A 17,605-nucleotide genomic window follows, 5' to 3' on the forward strand; every position below is an offset into this window, starting at 1 on the left:
CAATTCATGTCCAAGTAACACTGGACAAAACAAAGAACAAAAAATGTCTTCTGGAAAACATAATGATGTTAGGGTCCTCCCCACTCAGCTCATAGAAGATAATCTAGAAGTAGATAAAGTAACTCAATTGCAAAATTGCAGCATGTGTGACTTTGACCCAGTGCAGTTAAATGCTTATTTCTGAAATAAAAATGATCTACATTGTTCATAATTTTATATATTTGGTGAGAAAGAGTCTCAGGTAGGTTATAAGAGGTCAACAGACTTAAAAGAAAATGTAGAGAGATAGCATTAAAGAATCTAGTTTTTTTCTTATCAATCTACTGGTTAATCAGTTTATCATCAACCAAGGGTCTACATATATACTGTGTACCATCTGTGAGGTTGACATTTAGGTGCTGTGTGGGTTCAAGGCATAACAAACTTCAACTCTTTTTCTAACGACAAACAGATGACTGTAATGCCACAATGAGAGAGAGAAAAAAAGAGACTGTATAAAGATAAAGTGTGATGCATTTTGTGCTTTCAACTGTAGGTGGTAGAATAACTTCATTTATGTATTTAAAAATTCAATTAAATGAACATTTGCCGAGAAGTTATTTGGAGGATTCAGAGATGAATAAAGTCAGCAAAGAAGACAGATACAGAAACAAAAATTACAATAAAATATGCTAACTACTTCAGTAGAAATATGTAAAAAACATGGAAGAAGGCTGGGCATGGTGGCTCCCACCTGTAATCCTAGAGCATTGGGAGGATCACTTGAAACCAGGAGTCTGAGGCTAGCCTGGGCAACATTGTGAGATGCCATCTCTACAAAAAAATTAAAAAATTACCTGGGCCTGGTAGCATGCACTTATAGTCCTAGCTACTGAGGAGGCCAAGGCAGAAGGATCCCTAAAGCCTAGGAGTTCAAGATTACAGTGAGCTATGATCATGCCGCTGCACTCCAGCCTGGTTGAAACAGTGATACCTTGTCTCAAAAAAGTAAAACAACAACAAAAGCAGGCAAGAGGTGTTTCCTGGCAGTGCAGCGACGGGTGGTGTTTGACCTGAGTATTAAAACAAGAAGAAAAGTTAGAGACTCAAGACAAGCGCACCAACCAAGCAGAGGGATTAGTTTATGCAAAGAGACAGTTTTTTAGAATGATATATCATTCAGAATGGCTGGAGTACAAGCTCCAGTTGAGAGTGATGGCAACTGAATATAGAAAGATGAACAAGCTCCAGTTCTGGAGAGTCTTAATGTCATGCTGATGGTATTGGACTTAATCTCGTAGTCAGTGGAAAACCATTGCTAGATTTCAAGTCAATGCATGACTTGATCAGATTTGCATTTTAGAAGTATAACAATCATAATAACTTACATTCTTTGAGGGCTTGCTATGAAATGAATACTGTGTGCCTTCTTGCATTTAGCAGAAGGATGACTTACACTGATTTCTAGAGTTGAGAGCAGAGATAAATAGTAACCAGAGAAAGCTTCCTAGACAGCGGACCTTGTAGACTAGCTGGCACTTGGAGAGGGAAGCAAAAAGGGGTGATACATCAGGTAATGTGAAAAGTAGGAAAGATTCACCTGTGTTGGGGATCAACTTGTATTTATGAGAAGGTGAGGAGACCTCTGAATAGAACTGAGTTTGTGTGCGGCTTAGTGCCCCGTAAAGTGGGTTCGAAGGGGGCTGTGGAAGTCCTGTAGAGGTTTCTAAAAGTCAGATGGAAGAATTTAGGATGGATTACCAGCCAACAGGGAGACAATGGCAATTTCTGAATGACTTGGAACTGAGGGAAGAGGAAGAATTTCTAACGTGAGTATGTAGAATAGACTGGGGATGAAGACTGGGGATGTCTGGGGACAGATGAAGTATGTAGGTGTCTGCAGTCATCCTCATGTGAGTTTATGTCCTACTTGAAGATGGCAGCTGCAGGAAGACAGAGGAGGAAACTGGTGAAATCAACAGGACATAAAGATTGTGTAAATATGACAGGTGGAGGAGGCATGAATTAGATGTGACTCCATGGTTTCAATCCTGAGGGACAGGGAAAATGATGGTGCTGCTATAAGGCCCAGTGTGAGAGGGGTTTCTTCAGCTCACCTGCGCTGGAAGAGAATGACAGATTCCATAGCTTGGTCTCACCAGCTGCAGTTCTGCCTCCCACCAAAATCCTTGCCTTTGGGTAAAGTAGGAGAGGGGAATCCCTGAGTCTCACACTCTGCGCAGGATCCTACATGGTTTCTTGGTCTTGCATGATCCAGAAATGGTGGAAATGGAACATTCCCAATAACGTAGAGTTTCTAATGATGCTCCTGCTATTCACAGGGTGGGATTAGTAAATGAATTTGGCCAAGTTTTGTATTGACCATAGGTCTTGATGCTATTTCTCCAAGGCCCTGGGGTGGCTAACCCCTTTCTCCTCCAGCTGAGGTGTGGTGGCTCTCCACTACCCTTGTTTACATAGGCTCGGTTTCAGCCATGGCTCAAACACTCGCAAGCTATGTTTCTTTGGACAAGTTACTAAACTTCTGTAAGCCTCATTTCTCTCATCTAATAATTAGCTACCTCAAAGAGGTACAGGAAGAATTAAATGAGGGGATGACTGTAAGGTGCTTATCACAGTCTAGCACACAGTAGACCCGGAATACACGGCAGCAGCACCTGCAGTTGTTGTAGTTGTTAGGAAGACAATGACAATGAAGATGGTAAACATCTGGTAACCACCACGTTCACCATCTTCATCATCATCCTAACAACCACATGATGGCAAACATGAGCTAACAAGATGCTCTAGTTCCTCCAGGCCACCAGACCCCTTGGCAGCCTTCTTGTGTTGTTTTTGAAGCTTCCCTTATTTCTATTCCTCTACACCGGTAAGAGGGTCCCATCTTGCTTTCTCTTTCCCTTTCAGTTGTTTTCTTGGGTACCTCTTTTTTTTTTCTTCACCAATTAATACTCCACTTCATCTCCAGTTTTAGCCAAGCTCCTTACTGAGCATCTTTCAGCAGATTTTTACCTTGTGTTTCTCTTCAAATTTTCACTATGAGAGAAATTGGGGAGGAAAAAGTATTGAATATTTTCAAATGGAAGCACAAGTGGAAGAAGGAAAAGTAAGGTGAATAAGAGATACTTCAAAATAATTTTATTTTATTTAATATTTTTTGAGACGGAGTTTTGCTCTTGTCACCCAGGCTGGAGTGCAATGGTGAGATCTTGGCTCACTGCAACCTCCACCTCCCGGGTTCAAGTGATTATCCTGTCTCAGCCTCCTGAGTAGGTGGGATTACAGGTGGCCACCAGCATGCCCGGTTAATTTTTGTATTTTTAGTAGAGATGGGGTTTCACCATGTTGGCCAGGCCGATCTTGAACTCCTGACCTCAGTTGATCCACCCACCTCGGCCTCCTAAAGTGCTGGGATTACAGGCCTGAGCCACTGCGCCCGGCCCGAGATACTTCAACATAGTTTTGAAAGCAGAGAAAATCTTGAAGTTTTTCTCTCCTTCTTTTCATAAGTGTGTTGTTTAATCATTTGAAGTTACAAGCCTCTTGAGGCTAGAACCATTCTCCTTTCCTATGTCCTGAGTTGCCTAGGCCTGTGGTAGGTACTTAATAAAATCTTTGGTTTAAAGAGTTATTTTTAAAGAAATCCTGCACCTTCTGCTGACAAAAATGTTTGCTAATGGCAAGCAAACTGGAAGACAGAAACAAGCAAAGTGGTGTTGTCCATATGTTATATTCAAACTATTGTTCGATAGGGAGCTATTCTCCAAACAACTTCTGGATGTTCACTTAGCTCTCAGCTGCCAACATTTTCTCAAAATGGTTGTAAAATTCATGAAGCTATAGGACTGGGCAAAAACCATAGGGTCTGAAAGAATTCAGAAACTTACATAGTTCATGTAATGAAAACATCAAAGATATTCCCTAAAATGGAGATGTTTCACTTAGATTGGCATTTCTGGGGAATAAATAAATGGAGGAAACAAAAGAGTCAGGAGCAGAAGGTCACTATACAATCTCTAACACAAAGACATGACCAGAGAAAATGGAGAATAGGAGAAATGTTAGTAATTAATATAAATGGTTTTCATGCTGAAAGCGGTAATTTTTTTTACTTAAAGTAATGTATGAGTTGGAATAATATGACCTGGGAGGCTTGGCTAATTCACAAATTCTCTGAGCCTCAGTTTTCTTACTTGTTATATGGGGATCATAGAGTTTTTGTGGGGCTGCTTGACCAGTGTCTTGCATAGGGTAGGCTATTGAGCACTAAATGAATAAACATTGACTATATAAATAAATAAACAAATGAGTCAGAAAATATGCATAAAAGGGTTTTATTAACAAGCAAGTGCTAAATAAACATGAAGGATTAGTGTTATGATTGCATGTGCTTTGTCACAGGGCTCTTCTCTGAGATCTGTCTTCTCTGAGTGGAATCCATGGCCAGTACAAGTAATGTGACTGAGTTGATTTTCACTGGCCTTTTCCAGGATCCAGTGGTGCAGAGTGTATGCTTTGTGGTGTTTCTCTCCGTGTACCTTGCCACGGTGGTGGGCAATGGCCTCATCGTTCTGATGGTCAGTATCAGCAAGAGTCTGGATTCCCCCATGTACTTCTTCCTTAGCTACCTGTCCTTGGTGGAGATCAGTTATTCCTCCACTGTCGCCCCTAAATTCATCATAGACTTACTTGCCAAGATTAAAACCATCTCTCTGGAAGGCTGTCTGACTCAGATATTCTTCTTCCACTTCTTTGGGGTTGCTGAGATCCTTTTGATTGTGGTTATGGCCTATGATTGCTACGTGGCCATTTGCAAGCCTCTTCATTATATGAACATTATCAGTCGTCAACTGTGTCACCTTCTGGTGGCTGGTTCCTGGCTGGGGGGCTTTTGTCACTCCATAATTCAGATTCTCGTTATCATCCAATTGCCCTTCTGTGGTCCCAATGTAATTGACCACTATTTCTGTGACCTCCAGCCTTTATTCAAGCTTGCCTGCACTGACACCTTCATGGAGGGGGTTATTGTGTTGGCCAACAGTGGATTATTCTCTGTCTTCTCCTTCCTCATCTTGGTGTCCTCTTATATTGTCATTCTGGTCAACTTGAGGAACCATTCTGCAGAGGGGAGGCACAAAGCCCTCTCCACCTGTGCTTCTCACATCACAGTGGTCATCTTGTTTTTTGGACCTGCTATCTTCCTCTACATGCGACCTTCTTCCACTTTCACTGAAGATAAACTTGTGGCTGTATTCTACACGGTCATCACCCCCATGCTGAACCCCGTCATTTACACACTCAGGAATGCAGAGGTGAAAATCACCATAAGAAGATTGTGGAGCAAAAAGGAGAATCCAGGGAGGGAGTGAAAAAAGAGCTTAGGGATGAAAAAGTGATACAAAATGTATGTCTGATTACTCTCTGTTCTTGAAATGGATTTTGATTTTAGTGGGATATTCAAGAATGACAGAAACAAATACAAAGGCTTAATGATACTGCTGCTGTGATTCTGCTTAGTAGCCAAAGACACTTGGTATGCTGGTGTAATGTTTGAAGGACAGAGGTCAGATAGTCTCGCTGAATCTTAGAGAACTTGATTGGCTTCATGATATCCAACAATATCATGGGCTTGGGTAATATGAAGCCTCAAACCAAGTGCAAATGCAAAGGAGAACATGTTGATAAATGTTTTTTAGATTAAGTCACTTCTTCCTGTTACCTCCTCCCTTCCTCACTTCTTTTCTTTCTCCCTTTTGCTCTTCCTCCTTCCTCCCTCCCTTCCTTCTTTTCTTCCTTCATTCTTTCTCCCCTCTTTGTTCAAACTCCCTCATGATAACAAACTCTATTTCATTAAAAAAGGAAACCAACCAGAGGAATTATCAGGGAATATTTAGGAAGGAGGGCACCAATCTGATCTACAATGTTGACAAGTATGTCTTTGAAAATTACATCCAGGGACTTTTCTATTCTTCTGGTTGGCTCCTGGTATCTTGTACCATGGACCATCTGACCATAAGCCCCAGAAAAGTCCCTGAAGCATTTTTAGTTCTTGTGATATGTTTTCACAAGAGATGGTCCTTAAATCTGTCTGGTCTTTCTCACAATGTCCAACATTTGTAAAAAAATAATATCAAAATGACATAGATTCTACTTATCACTATGGAAAGATCAAGTCAAATATTTTCACAAATACAGTGTTTCACAAAAACATTGTTAGTCTTATCCAGATGTGAAAAATACAAAATGTTAGAAAATGCTTGTTAGGCCTAACTTAAAGAATGAAGGGGAGAGTGATACTGTCCAAGCATACTTCTACTCCAGACCCTGTCTCTTGTTCTAAGTGACCATGCAAGGCCATTTCTTTTAATGCCTATTAGTATTTCTTGGTGAAGGGAGATGAGATCGTCTGTGTCTGCACTTTTGGTTAACTTCTCAGCATCTCTGCCTTACCCCATTGTTTCATATAATTGTACATAATTTATAGAATATCATAAAGTTGTTCCCTGTTGGCTTTAAAGTTGCACATATTGGCATTGAATTTGCACAACATCCTCTGCTTTTTCTTGAGAATCAGGTGAAATAATTCATGCAGCTTCCCTAGCAGAGGGATGGAGTATCATGGGTGTGCTATAGATCTTAGGGCTTTTTCCTTTCTATTATAGGTGCTGGTTGAACACGTAGGTAAATAGTGGTTTTAAAGGCACCAGCAAACTTCTCACTTCCCTTAGTGTTCCCATTAACCCTGTCCATAGACGACCATCATTAATCCCTGAGAAAATGTTGCTGCTTCTGCTTGGAATGACTTTACTTCCCTTTTCTGTATGGCAAAATCCTATACATTCTTCAAGACCTAGGTTCAAGTCATCTTCCTTATAAGACCTTCTCTGACTTCCCTCCTCTTTGGGTTGAATTTATGTCTCCTTTCTGCAGTCATTTTTACATATTATTGCCCTATCACTTCAATTCTGATTATTTGATGTGTTTGTCTCTCAATAGACTGTAAGCTCTCAAGGGCAGGACTGTCCACTGTCCCTTCTTCTTTGCAGCTCTAAATATCATGCACATAGTTGACACTTCTTAAGTGCATGTGGAATAACCAACCCTTTAGGCTCATGCACAATCCTTGCTATATTAATTCTTATAGGTTCCTTTTGAACACTTTCATGGTGAGGAGCACATCTTCCTGTTGAAATTTTAAGAGCTCAGGCTCTGACATTTGTTAGGCTGTTCCAATTGCCTGTGAGCCACAACCCAGGATCCAAAGTACTTAACTTCCCTGAACAACTGTTTATGCATGAGTATAATGACTAACAATACTATGAAGTTTATAAGATTATTCTGGCTGGGTGTGGTGGCTCACGCCTGTAATCACAGTGCTTTGGGAGGCTGAGGCAGGTGGATCACTTGAGGTCAGGAGTTTGAGACCAGCCTGGACAACATGGAGAAACGCTGTCTGTACTAAAAATTAGCCAGGTATGGTGGCACGTACCTGTAATCCCAGCTACTCGGGAGGCTACGGCAAGAGAATCACTTGAACCTGGGAAGCGGAGGTTGCAGTGAGCCAACATAGCACCACTGCACTCCAGCTTGGGTGACAGAGTGAGACTCAGTCTCAAAAAAAAAAAAAAAAAAAGAAAGAAAAAAAAGGGATTATTCTGAATATTAAATCAGATAATATACCTGCAAAGCTTTTAGAACAGAACATGGTCATCAATAAATATTAGCCATCATCATCTTCATCATTAGAACTGATTATTAATTTTATTTTGTGTGATGACTGCATCTCACAATGATCATTCTGTCCTGTAGAGCTACTCAGAATAGGCCTTGATTCCACCCCAAAAGTGTTCAAGCATTCTAAGGCAGTTCAATAGACCTTCTCTGTCGCATGCCACGTTGCTTCTCTGAACGTAAACATTCTCTGTTAGGCCATCTACCTGGTGCATCATAGGTACTCACTTAGTATTTGTTAAATAGATGTTGACTGTAAAATAGCTTCCCTATAATCTTTTATGCTAAATGCTTTTATATCTTGTTAATGTATATTTTAAAGCATTTGCTCCAGAATGAAACACAGTGAAGGCACCCTTCCTTTCTCTTGATATCTTGCTTGTATTAAAGCAGGCTAGGACTTTAGGTTGCAGGTTGTGGTAGGAGTCCCTTACTCATGGGCAGGTTTGGTTTCCTCTCTGAGAACTATGGATAGAACACCATCAGTGAACTCTGAGTGGTTGGATACTGCACAGGCAGATAATATCTACTCTAAGTGAATGGTCAAAATTCTTAAGGATCATGTCACCTACTCTCAACCCTCAAGAGAGTTGAGACTTAGGTCTGTTGAGAGCTGATTACTCACTTTGTTCTGGCCTTGCTGCAAGAAGCACATAAGTTAAAGGAAAACATTTTTTCATTGTTTTAAGAGACAGAGAATGTCATAAAATTTTAAAAATATCTTCTCAATGAACAGAAGTAGTAATAATCTAATTATACCACTTAGCACTAGAGAGCATGTAGTTAGCTCTTGGTTGTTGATTTTATCACAACATTAAAAATGTATTTTTAAGAGAATCAATATAACATGCTTTCTTTAAAGAAAAACTAGTAGAGTGCTGTAAACTACTCAGATATATAATTTTGTATCCTTTGTCCATTAATTATTTGTATTCATTTAGGTATAGGTTTGACTGCATATAACAGGAAAAAAAGCAACTTTTAATGAGATAGAATTAAAAAAGTTCAGAGGTTGAAAGTCCAGCTCTGATGGAGATATTCTATATCTGTGCAGTTCAATATGGCAATGCTTCTGAGCATTATGGTATAGGGAAAAAATATGGTAGTGTCTGTTGAGCACTTGAAATATGGCTAGTGAGACCCAGGAAGTGAATTTTAAATGTATTTACTTTAAATAAGTTAAGCCTCAATAGCCACATGTGGATGACATATTGGACAACACAACTCTAGCTTTGCATTTCTATTCCAGGGGACAGAAGCAGAGAAAGGAGGCAGAAAAACTGATCACTTTCCCTTTAGATTTTCCAAAAGTGCCATATAGCACTTTTGCTTTCATCTTGATAACGATTAGTAGCGTGGTGAAACCTAATTTCAAAGGGGGCAGGGAACTATAATTTTTGTTTTGTTTGTTTTTTTTTTGAGACAAAGTTTCACTCTGTCACCCAGGTGGAGTACAGTGGTGCCATCTTGGCTCACTGCAACCTCTCCCTCCTGGGTTCAAGCGATTCTCGTGCCTTAGCCTCCTGAGTAGCTAGGACGACAAATGTGTGCCACCACGTCTGGCTAATTTTTGTATTTTTAGTAGAGACAGGGTTTCACTATGTTGGCCAGGCTCGTCTCAAACTCCTGGCCTCAAGTGATCCATCCCCGTCAGCCTCCCAAAATGTTAGAATTACAGGCTTGAGCCACCACACCTTGCCAACTATAATCTCTTATAGTGTGTGGAGTTGTGTGCAGTGAAAACTCAGGGTTCTGTTCTGTTCCTAAAGAGGAAGAGAATAGGTGTAAGGATTGGCGTATAGTCTCAGGCACTTTACACAATTTCCATGTAATTAAAAATTTTTCATAAATGTGGTTTGCAATATCACAGAGTCTCATTGTTGCCTAATTCACTTAATTATTCACTCATTTCAGGGCTTTAAAGGTCATTTAATAATTTACTCAACAAGACTCACTGAGCATATATTACATGCCAGGTGTTGTTCTAGGGATGTGGTGGTACGTAAGACAGAGACCGTTCCTGCCTTCATGGAGATTGCATTCTAGATAGACATTCTGTTTTCTGAAGCTGCTGTGGTCTGGATCAGCATTGCCAATAGAACTTTCCATGATAATGGAAGTGTTCTTATCGTGTGAATACACGCTAGTCCCTAGCCATGTGGCTACTGAGCCCTTGAAATATTTCTAATACGACTAAAAAATGAAATTTTAAATTTTAGTTAATTTAATTTTAATTAACTAAAATGTAGATTTAAATAGTCACACATGACCAGTGGCTACCAAACTGGGCAGCAAAAGTCTAGAGCCTTCAGTGTTTACTTCTGCTTCAAACTTGTACCTCTTAATCAGGGTCAGCAGCAAGACTGCCCTCGTCCCTGGCACAGTGATGGCTCTGTGGCTTTAATTTCAGGCTTTCACTAGCCAGCTCTTCTAACTCATCCTCACATGGTCATCGGCTCACTACCCTTCACCCCATTGAGGTGCCAAGGTGGCTGGAGAGAAGGGGCACAGTGCCAGCCTGTGCCATTCCCAGTCCACCTTGCCCCGTTGTCTCTCCACCTGCACTTCAGGAATGAACTTCAGGCCTGTGTGACTTCGTGCCTCATGATTAGTAACTTCTTACAAGGACCTTTTGCAGCATTTGACACAGCTGACTAGTCTCTCCTGGAAACTATACATCTTTGTTTCCATGATCCCATTCCCTCTTGGTTCCTCTCCCAGCACACTGGCCACTCTTCTCAATTCCCTTTGCTGATGCCTTCTTATTTTTCCAATTTCTAAGCATCTGCCTGACCCAGGGCTTCATTTTCAAACCCCTGCCCTACCTACTCGAGGAGTTCCCACTGAGTCTCCCAGCTTTAAATAACATTCATGAGTTTATGACTCTCAAATTTATAGCTTCAGCCTGAACGTCCTCCCTGAACTGTGATGTATATACTTAACTGTCTACTGAACACCTCTGCTGGGGATTTTGAAAGGTAACTTCACTTAATGTGTCTAAAAACGGAACCATCTTCCCCACTTCCCTGCTTTTCCCACAGTCATTCCCAGCTCAGTAAATGCAACTCTGGTCCAATTGCTGAAACCTTGGAGGTGTCCTTGATTTCTCTCTTTTTCTCACTCCTTGCAATAAAAGACCAGCAAATCTTGTTAGTTCTACCTTCAAAATATGTCCAGAATCTGACTACCTCCTAAAATCTTCATTGCTACCATGATGGCTCAAGTCATAGTCATCTCTTGACTGGCTTATTGTAATGGTCTCATGACTGGTTTCATTGTATTTCCCACTTGACTTCATTATTCTCAAGACAGCAGCCAGAGATCCTAGTAAGAGATGACCTTTCCTTACGACCTTATGTAAATAATATCCACCAGCATTCCCCATCATCCTCAATCTGTTTTATTTTTCTCTATAGGACTTAATATTATCTGATTTGTCTATCAAGTTTTATTTATTTTCTATCTCCATTTCCATTATGTGCTGGTGGGGATATGAAGGGTGCAACCTCCACAAGTCTAGGCACTTTGTTTCTTCACTGCCAAATCTCCAACACCTAGAACAGTGCTTGGCACATAATAGGACTCAATATTATTTGTTGAATGAATGAATGAACGGGCAAATCACATCTCTTTCAGAAGACATTCTCATCATATTACATGATTATGACCCACTTTCATCATTGATGGGGAGACTGAGGCACAGGGAGACTAAGCGATTTCTGTTTTTATTTTTTTAAAGACAAGGTCTCATTCTGTGGCCCAGGCTGGAGTGCAGTGGTGTATTCATAGCTCACCGCATCCTTGAACTCTGGGGCTCAAGGGATCCTCCCACCTCAACCTCCTGAGTAGCTAGGATTGCAGGCACATGCCATCATGCCCAGCTAATTTTTTAAACTTTTTAAAAATTTTTTTTGTAGAGATGGGGTCTCACTATGTTTCCCAGTCTGGTCTTGAACTCCTGGGCTCAAGTGATCCTCCTGCCTCAGCCTCCCAAAGTGTTGAGATTACAGTTGTGAGCCACTGCACCTGGCCCCAGACTAAGTGACTTTATATGTGAATACATGAATGTTAGAATTGGAAGGCACAATGAAGATAATCTAGACGAATGCTGTCATCTTATATAGAAGTGGAAATAGGGGAGGATGAAAAGGAGAAATGGCATGGTCATAGTTAACCACTGGACCCAAGCTAGCACCCAGGTAGCCTGACTTCCTGTCCAGTCCTCTTTTTCTTCTCTATTTACTCTTGTATATATTCTCAGTAGTCAAATCTGGGCAAAAAGTCCTCTTCATGTCTTACTTACAACTTTCTTCTCCTACTACCTTGTTATTGGTTGCAGAAACTTTATGGAAATCTCATTAAACTAATTGAAACCGATTTTGTACTTTTCCTCAAGTTATTTGACAAAGTTTTACTCTAGAGAAGAGAAATTCCATGGGGAAGTCAGTCTCTTGATGATAGTATGTGGCTTACTTTGTTTTAAATAGTTCAAGGATCTTGACATCTAATCATAGCCCTTGGACTTTGAGTGGGGGGATAGGTTTTCTACATCAAAACAGGATTGGAGAATCTCTGGGTTAGCTGCTTCCTATGGTGTTTGCTTATTTCTTAGATGTTCTAAATTCAAATATTAACCATGATGCTGATCCCCTGAATTTTCCTTATTTGTGTGACTTATCTTAGACAGCATCTACTTTGTTTTCTAAAAGCTCCCAGGACCGTTGGTGATTTTTCCTTGGGGACAAGTTCTGATCATTGAATTGCAGTAGCAACCACCATCCAGTACCATTAGAAGACAGCCTAATGTTGAAAGAGCACAGGTTCTGAGTTAGTAATCTGGCAAATAACTAGTGTGTGGCTTTGAGAAGCAGGTTAATTCTGCCCTGCCTCTGTTGCCTCATTTATAAACAGAGGAAGTTGGAGTAAAATCTCTCTACCTATTGTAGATTGTAATATTTTTCAATTGTGCTTTCTAACTGGTAATTCCATTTGAATTTTCTTATTGTAATAGTGGCTTTCGTTTGACTTATGTCTTTCTCCCCTAGGTTTACATATAGAAATTTTGCTTGCAAGAAACAGAGGCCTGTTCAAAGTAGCTTAGACAAAAAGAAGAATTTATTTGAGGAATAAGGGGCTGTTCCTGGTATCCAAGTACACATGGGCTGAATTAGGGATTAAAAAGTCAAGGATCGGGGATACTCTCTGCATCTCTGAGATGCCATGGTCTCTTTCTGTACTACTTTTCTTGCTCTAGAATACTCATTTCTCAATGTTTAAAGGTTCAAGGACTTTAGTTAAACTTCAGCATGTGCCCTTACATGAGGAATTCTGACACACACTGATTTGTTTCCTTCTGTCCACATCACTGACTTTTTTTTTTTTTTTGAGATGGAGTCTCGCTCTGTCGCCCAGGCTGGAGTGCAGTGGCGCTGTCTCGGCTTACTGCAGGCTCCACCCCCCGGGTTCAGGCCCTTCTCCTGCCTCAGCCTCCCGAGTAGCTGGGACTACAGGCTCCCGCCATCACGCCCGGCTACTATTTTCTATTTTTAGTACAGACGGAGTTTCACGGTGTTAGCCAGGATGGTCTCGATCTCCCGTGATCCGCCCACCTCGGCCTCCCAAAGTGCTGGGATTACAGGCGTGAGCCACCGCGTCCGGCCGACTTTTGTTTTGTTGATTCTGTTCTTTACTATTCAAGGTATATTTTTAGTTCTTTAAAATTATATTTTAAAAACATTTCACATATGAAATTGGAGATAATGGGAAAAAATGGGGATACATTTTATAGCAGAGAATCAAAGTGTATCAAATCATATATATATGAACTATATATGAACTTACACACACATACACACACACACACACACACACACACACACATATATATATATATATATATATATATATATTTTGAGATGGAGTCTCGCTCTGTTGCCCAGGCTGGAGTGCAGTGAATCTCAGCTCACTGCAACCTCCGCCTCCTGGGTTCAAGCGATTTTTGTGCCTCATCCTCTTGCCTAGCTGGGACTACAGGCATGCACCACCATGCTTGGCTAATTTTTGTATTTTTAGTAGAGACGGGGTTTCACCCTATTGGCCAGTCTGGTCTCAAACTCCTGACCTCAGGTGATCTGCCCGCCTTGGCCTCCCAAAGAGCTGCTATTAGAGACATGAGCCACTGGACCTGGCCCATGTATATATATTAATCTTACTTCTGAGGGATCAGATGTGGTGAAAAATTCCCAGTGGGCACCTTCATCTAGAGAATATTGTTTTGAATCACATGATATTGTTAGCTTAAGGTATGTATTGTGATCTATATTCTTCTGTGTAATCTGATGAGTGTTTAAATGTATAAGAGGTTCTCTCAGTAGGTGTTTGTTCCAGCGAAGTAGCTTAGAGAGAAACCTCCCCTTTTTTAAAAAAAAATGTTAAATTTAATTTGTTTTTATTTCTTCTAAAAAAACCTGGGATACATGTGCAGAATGTGCAGGTTTGTCACATAGGTATATGTGTGACATGGTGGTTTGCTGCACCTATTGACCTGTCCTCTAAGTTCCCTCCCCTCACCCCCAGCCTGCAACAGGCCCTGGTGTGTGTTATTCCCCTCTCTGTGTCCATGTGTGAGAGAAACTCTTACTCTTGCTGCCATATGCTTTGCTGCTGACTGCCAATCCAGGACCCTGGATCGAGAGTCAGAAAGATTGGTCCTGGGTCCCAGAATTCACTACTTTCTGTGTGACCTTGGGCAAATAACCATTTCTCTTCAACTTCACTTTCTAATAATAAAATTAAATACGTTAAAATTGGCTGGGTGCAGTGGTTCATGCCTGTAATCCCAGCACTTTGGGGAGCTGAGGTGGGAGGATGGCCCAGGAGTTTGAGACCAGCCTGGACAATGGGGTGAAACCACATTTCTACAAACAGTATAAAAAATTATCCAGGCATGGTGGTGCACACCTATAGTCTCAGCTATCTGGGAGGCTGAAGTGGATCATCTGAGCCACGGAGGTTGAGGCTGCAGTGAGCTGTGATCACACCACTACACTCCAGCCTGGGTGACACTGTGTCTCTCTGTAGACACACACACACACACACACACACACACACGTGTTAGATTGCTAATATTTAATGCTGAATGAATACACAGTGGCTTAAAAATGAGTGAGTAATAAGTGTATTATAGAGTGGCTTACACTCTCTAAAGTGCTAGAAATGAGGTGAATTAGTGTTGTGATCATTGTTTTATTGCAGGGCACTCACTGCCTGGCATCCAGCACACCTGCATTGAATCCATGGCCAGTACAAATAATGTGACTGAGTCAATGATCACCAGCCTTTTCCAGGATCCAGCAGTGCAGAGAGTGTGCTTTGTGGTGTTTCTCCCCGTGTACTGGCCATGGAGGTGGGCAATGGCCTCATCGTTCTGACGGTCAGTGTCAGCAAGAGTCTGCATTCCCCTGTGTACTTCTTCCTGAGCTACCTGTCATTGGTGGAGATCAGTTACTTCACTGTTGTCCCTAAATTCATCACAGACTTACTTGCCAAGATTAAAGCCATCTCTCTGGAGGGCTATCTGGCTCAGATATTCTTGCACTTCTTTGGCGTCCCCTGGATCTTTCTGCTCCCACTGATGACCAATGACCAATATATGGCCAACTGCAAACTTTATTACTACACAACCATCATGAGCTGCCTGTCTGTCACCTTCTGGTGGCTGGTTTCTGGCTGAGGGGCATAATTCACTCAATGGTTCAGATCCTTGTCTCTGTCCAATTGTCCTTCTGTGGTCCCAACATGACTGACCACTCATTCTGTGACCTCCAGGTCTTATTCAAGCTTGCCTGCACTGACACCTTTGTGGAGGGGGTTATTGTGTTGGCCAACAGTGAATTAGTATCTGTCTTCTTCCTTATCTTGGTGTCCTCTTAATATCATCATCCTAGTCAACTTGAGGAACCATTCTGCAGAGGGGAGGTTTAAAGCCCTCTCCACCTGTGCCTCTTATCTTGTATTTTGAACTTGCCATTTTCCTCTATGTGTGACTCTCCTCCACCTTTACTAAAGATAAACTCGTGGCTGTATTTTACGTGGTCATCACCCCCATGCTGAACCCCTTCATCTACACGCTTGGGAATGCAGAAATGAAAATCACCGTGAGGAGATTGTTGGGCAGGACAGTGAACTCAGGAATGGAATAAAATGACAACATGAAAAAAAAATAGCACAAAGAGAGAGACCATATATGCAATCTGATTTTAGTCAACTATGAGGGAATAGAGCAAAAGTTAGCTTATTTATATTTTTTGTTGTATTTCAGATGAGCTGCTTATACTCCATGGTATCAATCAGAGACAGCTAATAGTTGTTAGTATTTTGGAGAATGTTGAAAACTTTCTTCTCTTCTTCAGTAGTCCATAGTGCAAAGTGCATAGACTTTTAAGGAGGAATTATCTAGATTGGAAACCCCTACCCTGTCATCTGTTAGCTGTGTGACCTTAGATTTATTTCAGTTCACCTCTTGGTGATAGCCCACTGTGGGATGTGGAAAGATTATGGCCCTTGGAGACAAAAGTTCATGTTTTGCTTCATCCCTTCTTACTGAGAGGTGACAGCATGCTGGCAGCCTTCGATTGCTCTCAGTGCCTCCTGGGCCTCGGTTCCCACTCTGGCCACGCTTGAGGAGCTCTTCAGCCCACCGCTGCACTGTGGGAGCCCCTCTCTGTGCTGGCCGAGGCCGGAGCCGGCTCCCTCTGCTTGCGCGGAGGTGTGGAGGGAGAGGAGTGGGTGGGAACGGGGGACTGCGCGTGGTGCTCACGGGCCAGCACGAGTTCTGGGTGGGAGTGGGCTTGGCGGCCCCGCACTCGGAGCAGGCTGCCGGTGCTGCAGGCCCAGGGCAGTGAGGGGCTTAGCACCCAGGCCAGCAGCTGCAGAGGGGCAGCCAGGTCCCCCAGCACTGCCTGCCGGCCCACACTCGCTCGAATTCTTGAGGGGCCTCAGCCGCCTCCCAGCGGGGCAGGTCTCAGGACTGCAGCCAGTCATGCCCGAGCCTCCTCCCACTGGCTGTGGGCTCCTGCGTGGCCAGAGCCTCCCCTACGAGCACTACTCCCTGCTCCTTTGCACCATGGTCCCATCGACCGCCCAAGGGCTGAGGAGTGCATGTGCACTGCACCGGGCTGGCAGGAAGCTCTGCCTGTGGACCTGGTGCGGGATCCACTAGGGGAAGCCAGCTATGCTCCTGAGTCTGGTGGGGACTTGGAGAACTTTTATGTCTAGCCAGAGGATTGTATATGCACCAATCAGCACTCTGTGTCTAGCTAATCTGGTGGGGACTTCGAGAACTTTTAACTCTAGCTAAAGGATTGTAAATGCACCAATCAGAACTCTGTGTCTAGCTCAAGGTTTGTAAACACACCAATCAGCTCCCTGTGTCTAGCTCAAGGTTTGTAAATGCACCAATCAGTGCTCTGTGTCTAGTTAATCTAGTGGGGACTTGGAGAATTTTATGTCTAGCTAAAGGATTGTGGATACACCAATCAGCACTCTGTGTCTAGCTCAAGGTTTGTAAACACACCAGTCAGCACTCTGTGTATAGCTCAAGGTTTGTAAATGCACCAATCAGTGCTTTGTGTCTAGTTAATCTAGTGGGGACCTGAAAACTTTTACGTCTAGCTAGAGGATTGTAAATACACCAATCAGCACTCTGTGTCTAGCTCAGGGATTGTAAATACACCAATCAGCACCCTGTCAAAACGGACCAATCAGCTCTCTGTAAGCTGGACCAATCAGCTCTCTGTAAAATGGGCCAATCAGCAGGATGTGGGTGGGGTCAGATAAGGGAATAAAAGCAGGCTGCGGGAGCCAGCAGGGGCAA

General features: G+C 42.3%; 1 protein-coding gene and 1 pseudogene across 1 annotated transcript; both read left to right on the top strand.

Annotated features, from left to right (window-relative positions):
* Positions 1-4,439: 4,439 nt before the first annotated feature.
* On the top strand, positions 4,440-5,369 carry OR4B1 (olfactory receptor family 4 subfamily B member 1). Its single transcript, XM_521909.5, has one exon. The coding sequence runs from the start codon at positions 4,440-4,442 to the stop codon at positions 5,367-5,369; it is 930 nt and encodes a 309-aa protein (XP_521909.4).
* A 9,657-nt stretch (positions 5,370-15,026) lies between these two features.
* On the top strand, positions 15,027-15,932 carry LOC466511 (olfactory receptor 4B1-like; annotated as a pseudogene).
* Positions 15,933-17,605: the final 1,673 nt, after the last annotated feature.

This window comes from Pan troglodytes, chromosome 9 (genome assembly GCF_028858775.2).
Source record: "Pan troglodytes isolate AG18354 chromosome 9, NHGRI_mPanTro3-v2.0_pri, whole genome shotgun sequence".
Lineage (NCBI taxonomy): Eukaryota > Metazoa > Chordata > Mammalia > Primates > Hominidae > Pan > Pan troglodytes.

Bases quoted from the DNA above. Each gene is read 5' to 3' on its own strand.
- OR4B1 (XM_521909.5), top strand. From the start codon at position 4,440: ATGGCCAGTACAAGTAATGTGACTGAGTTGATTTTCACTGGCCTTTTC.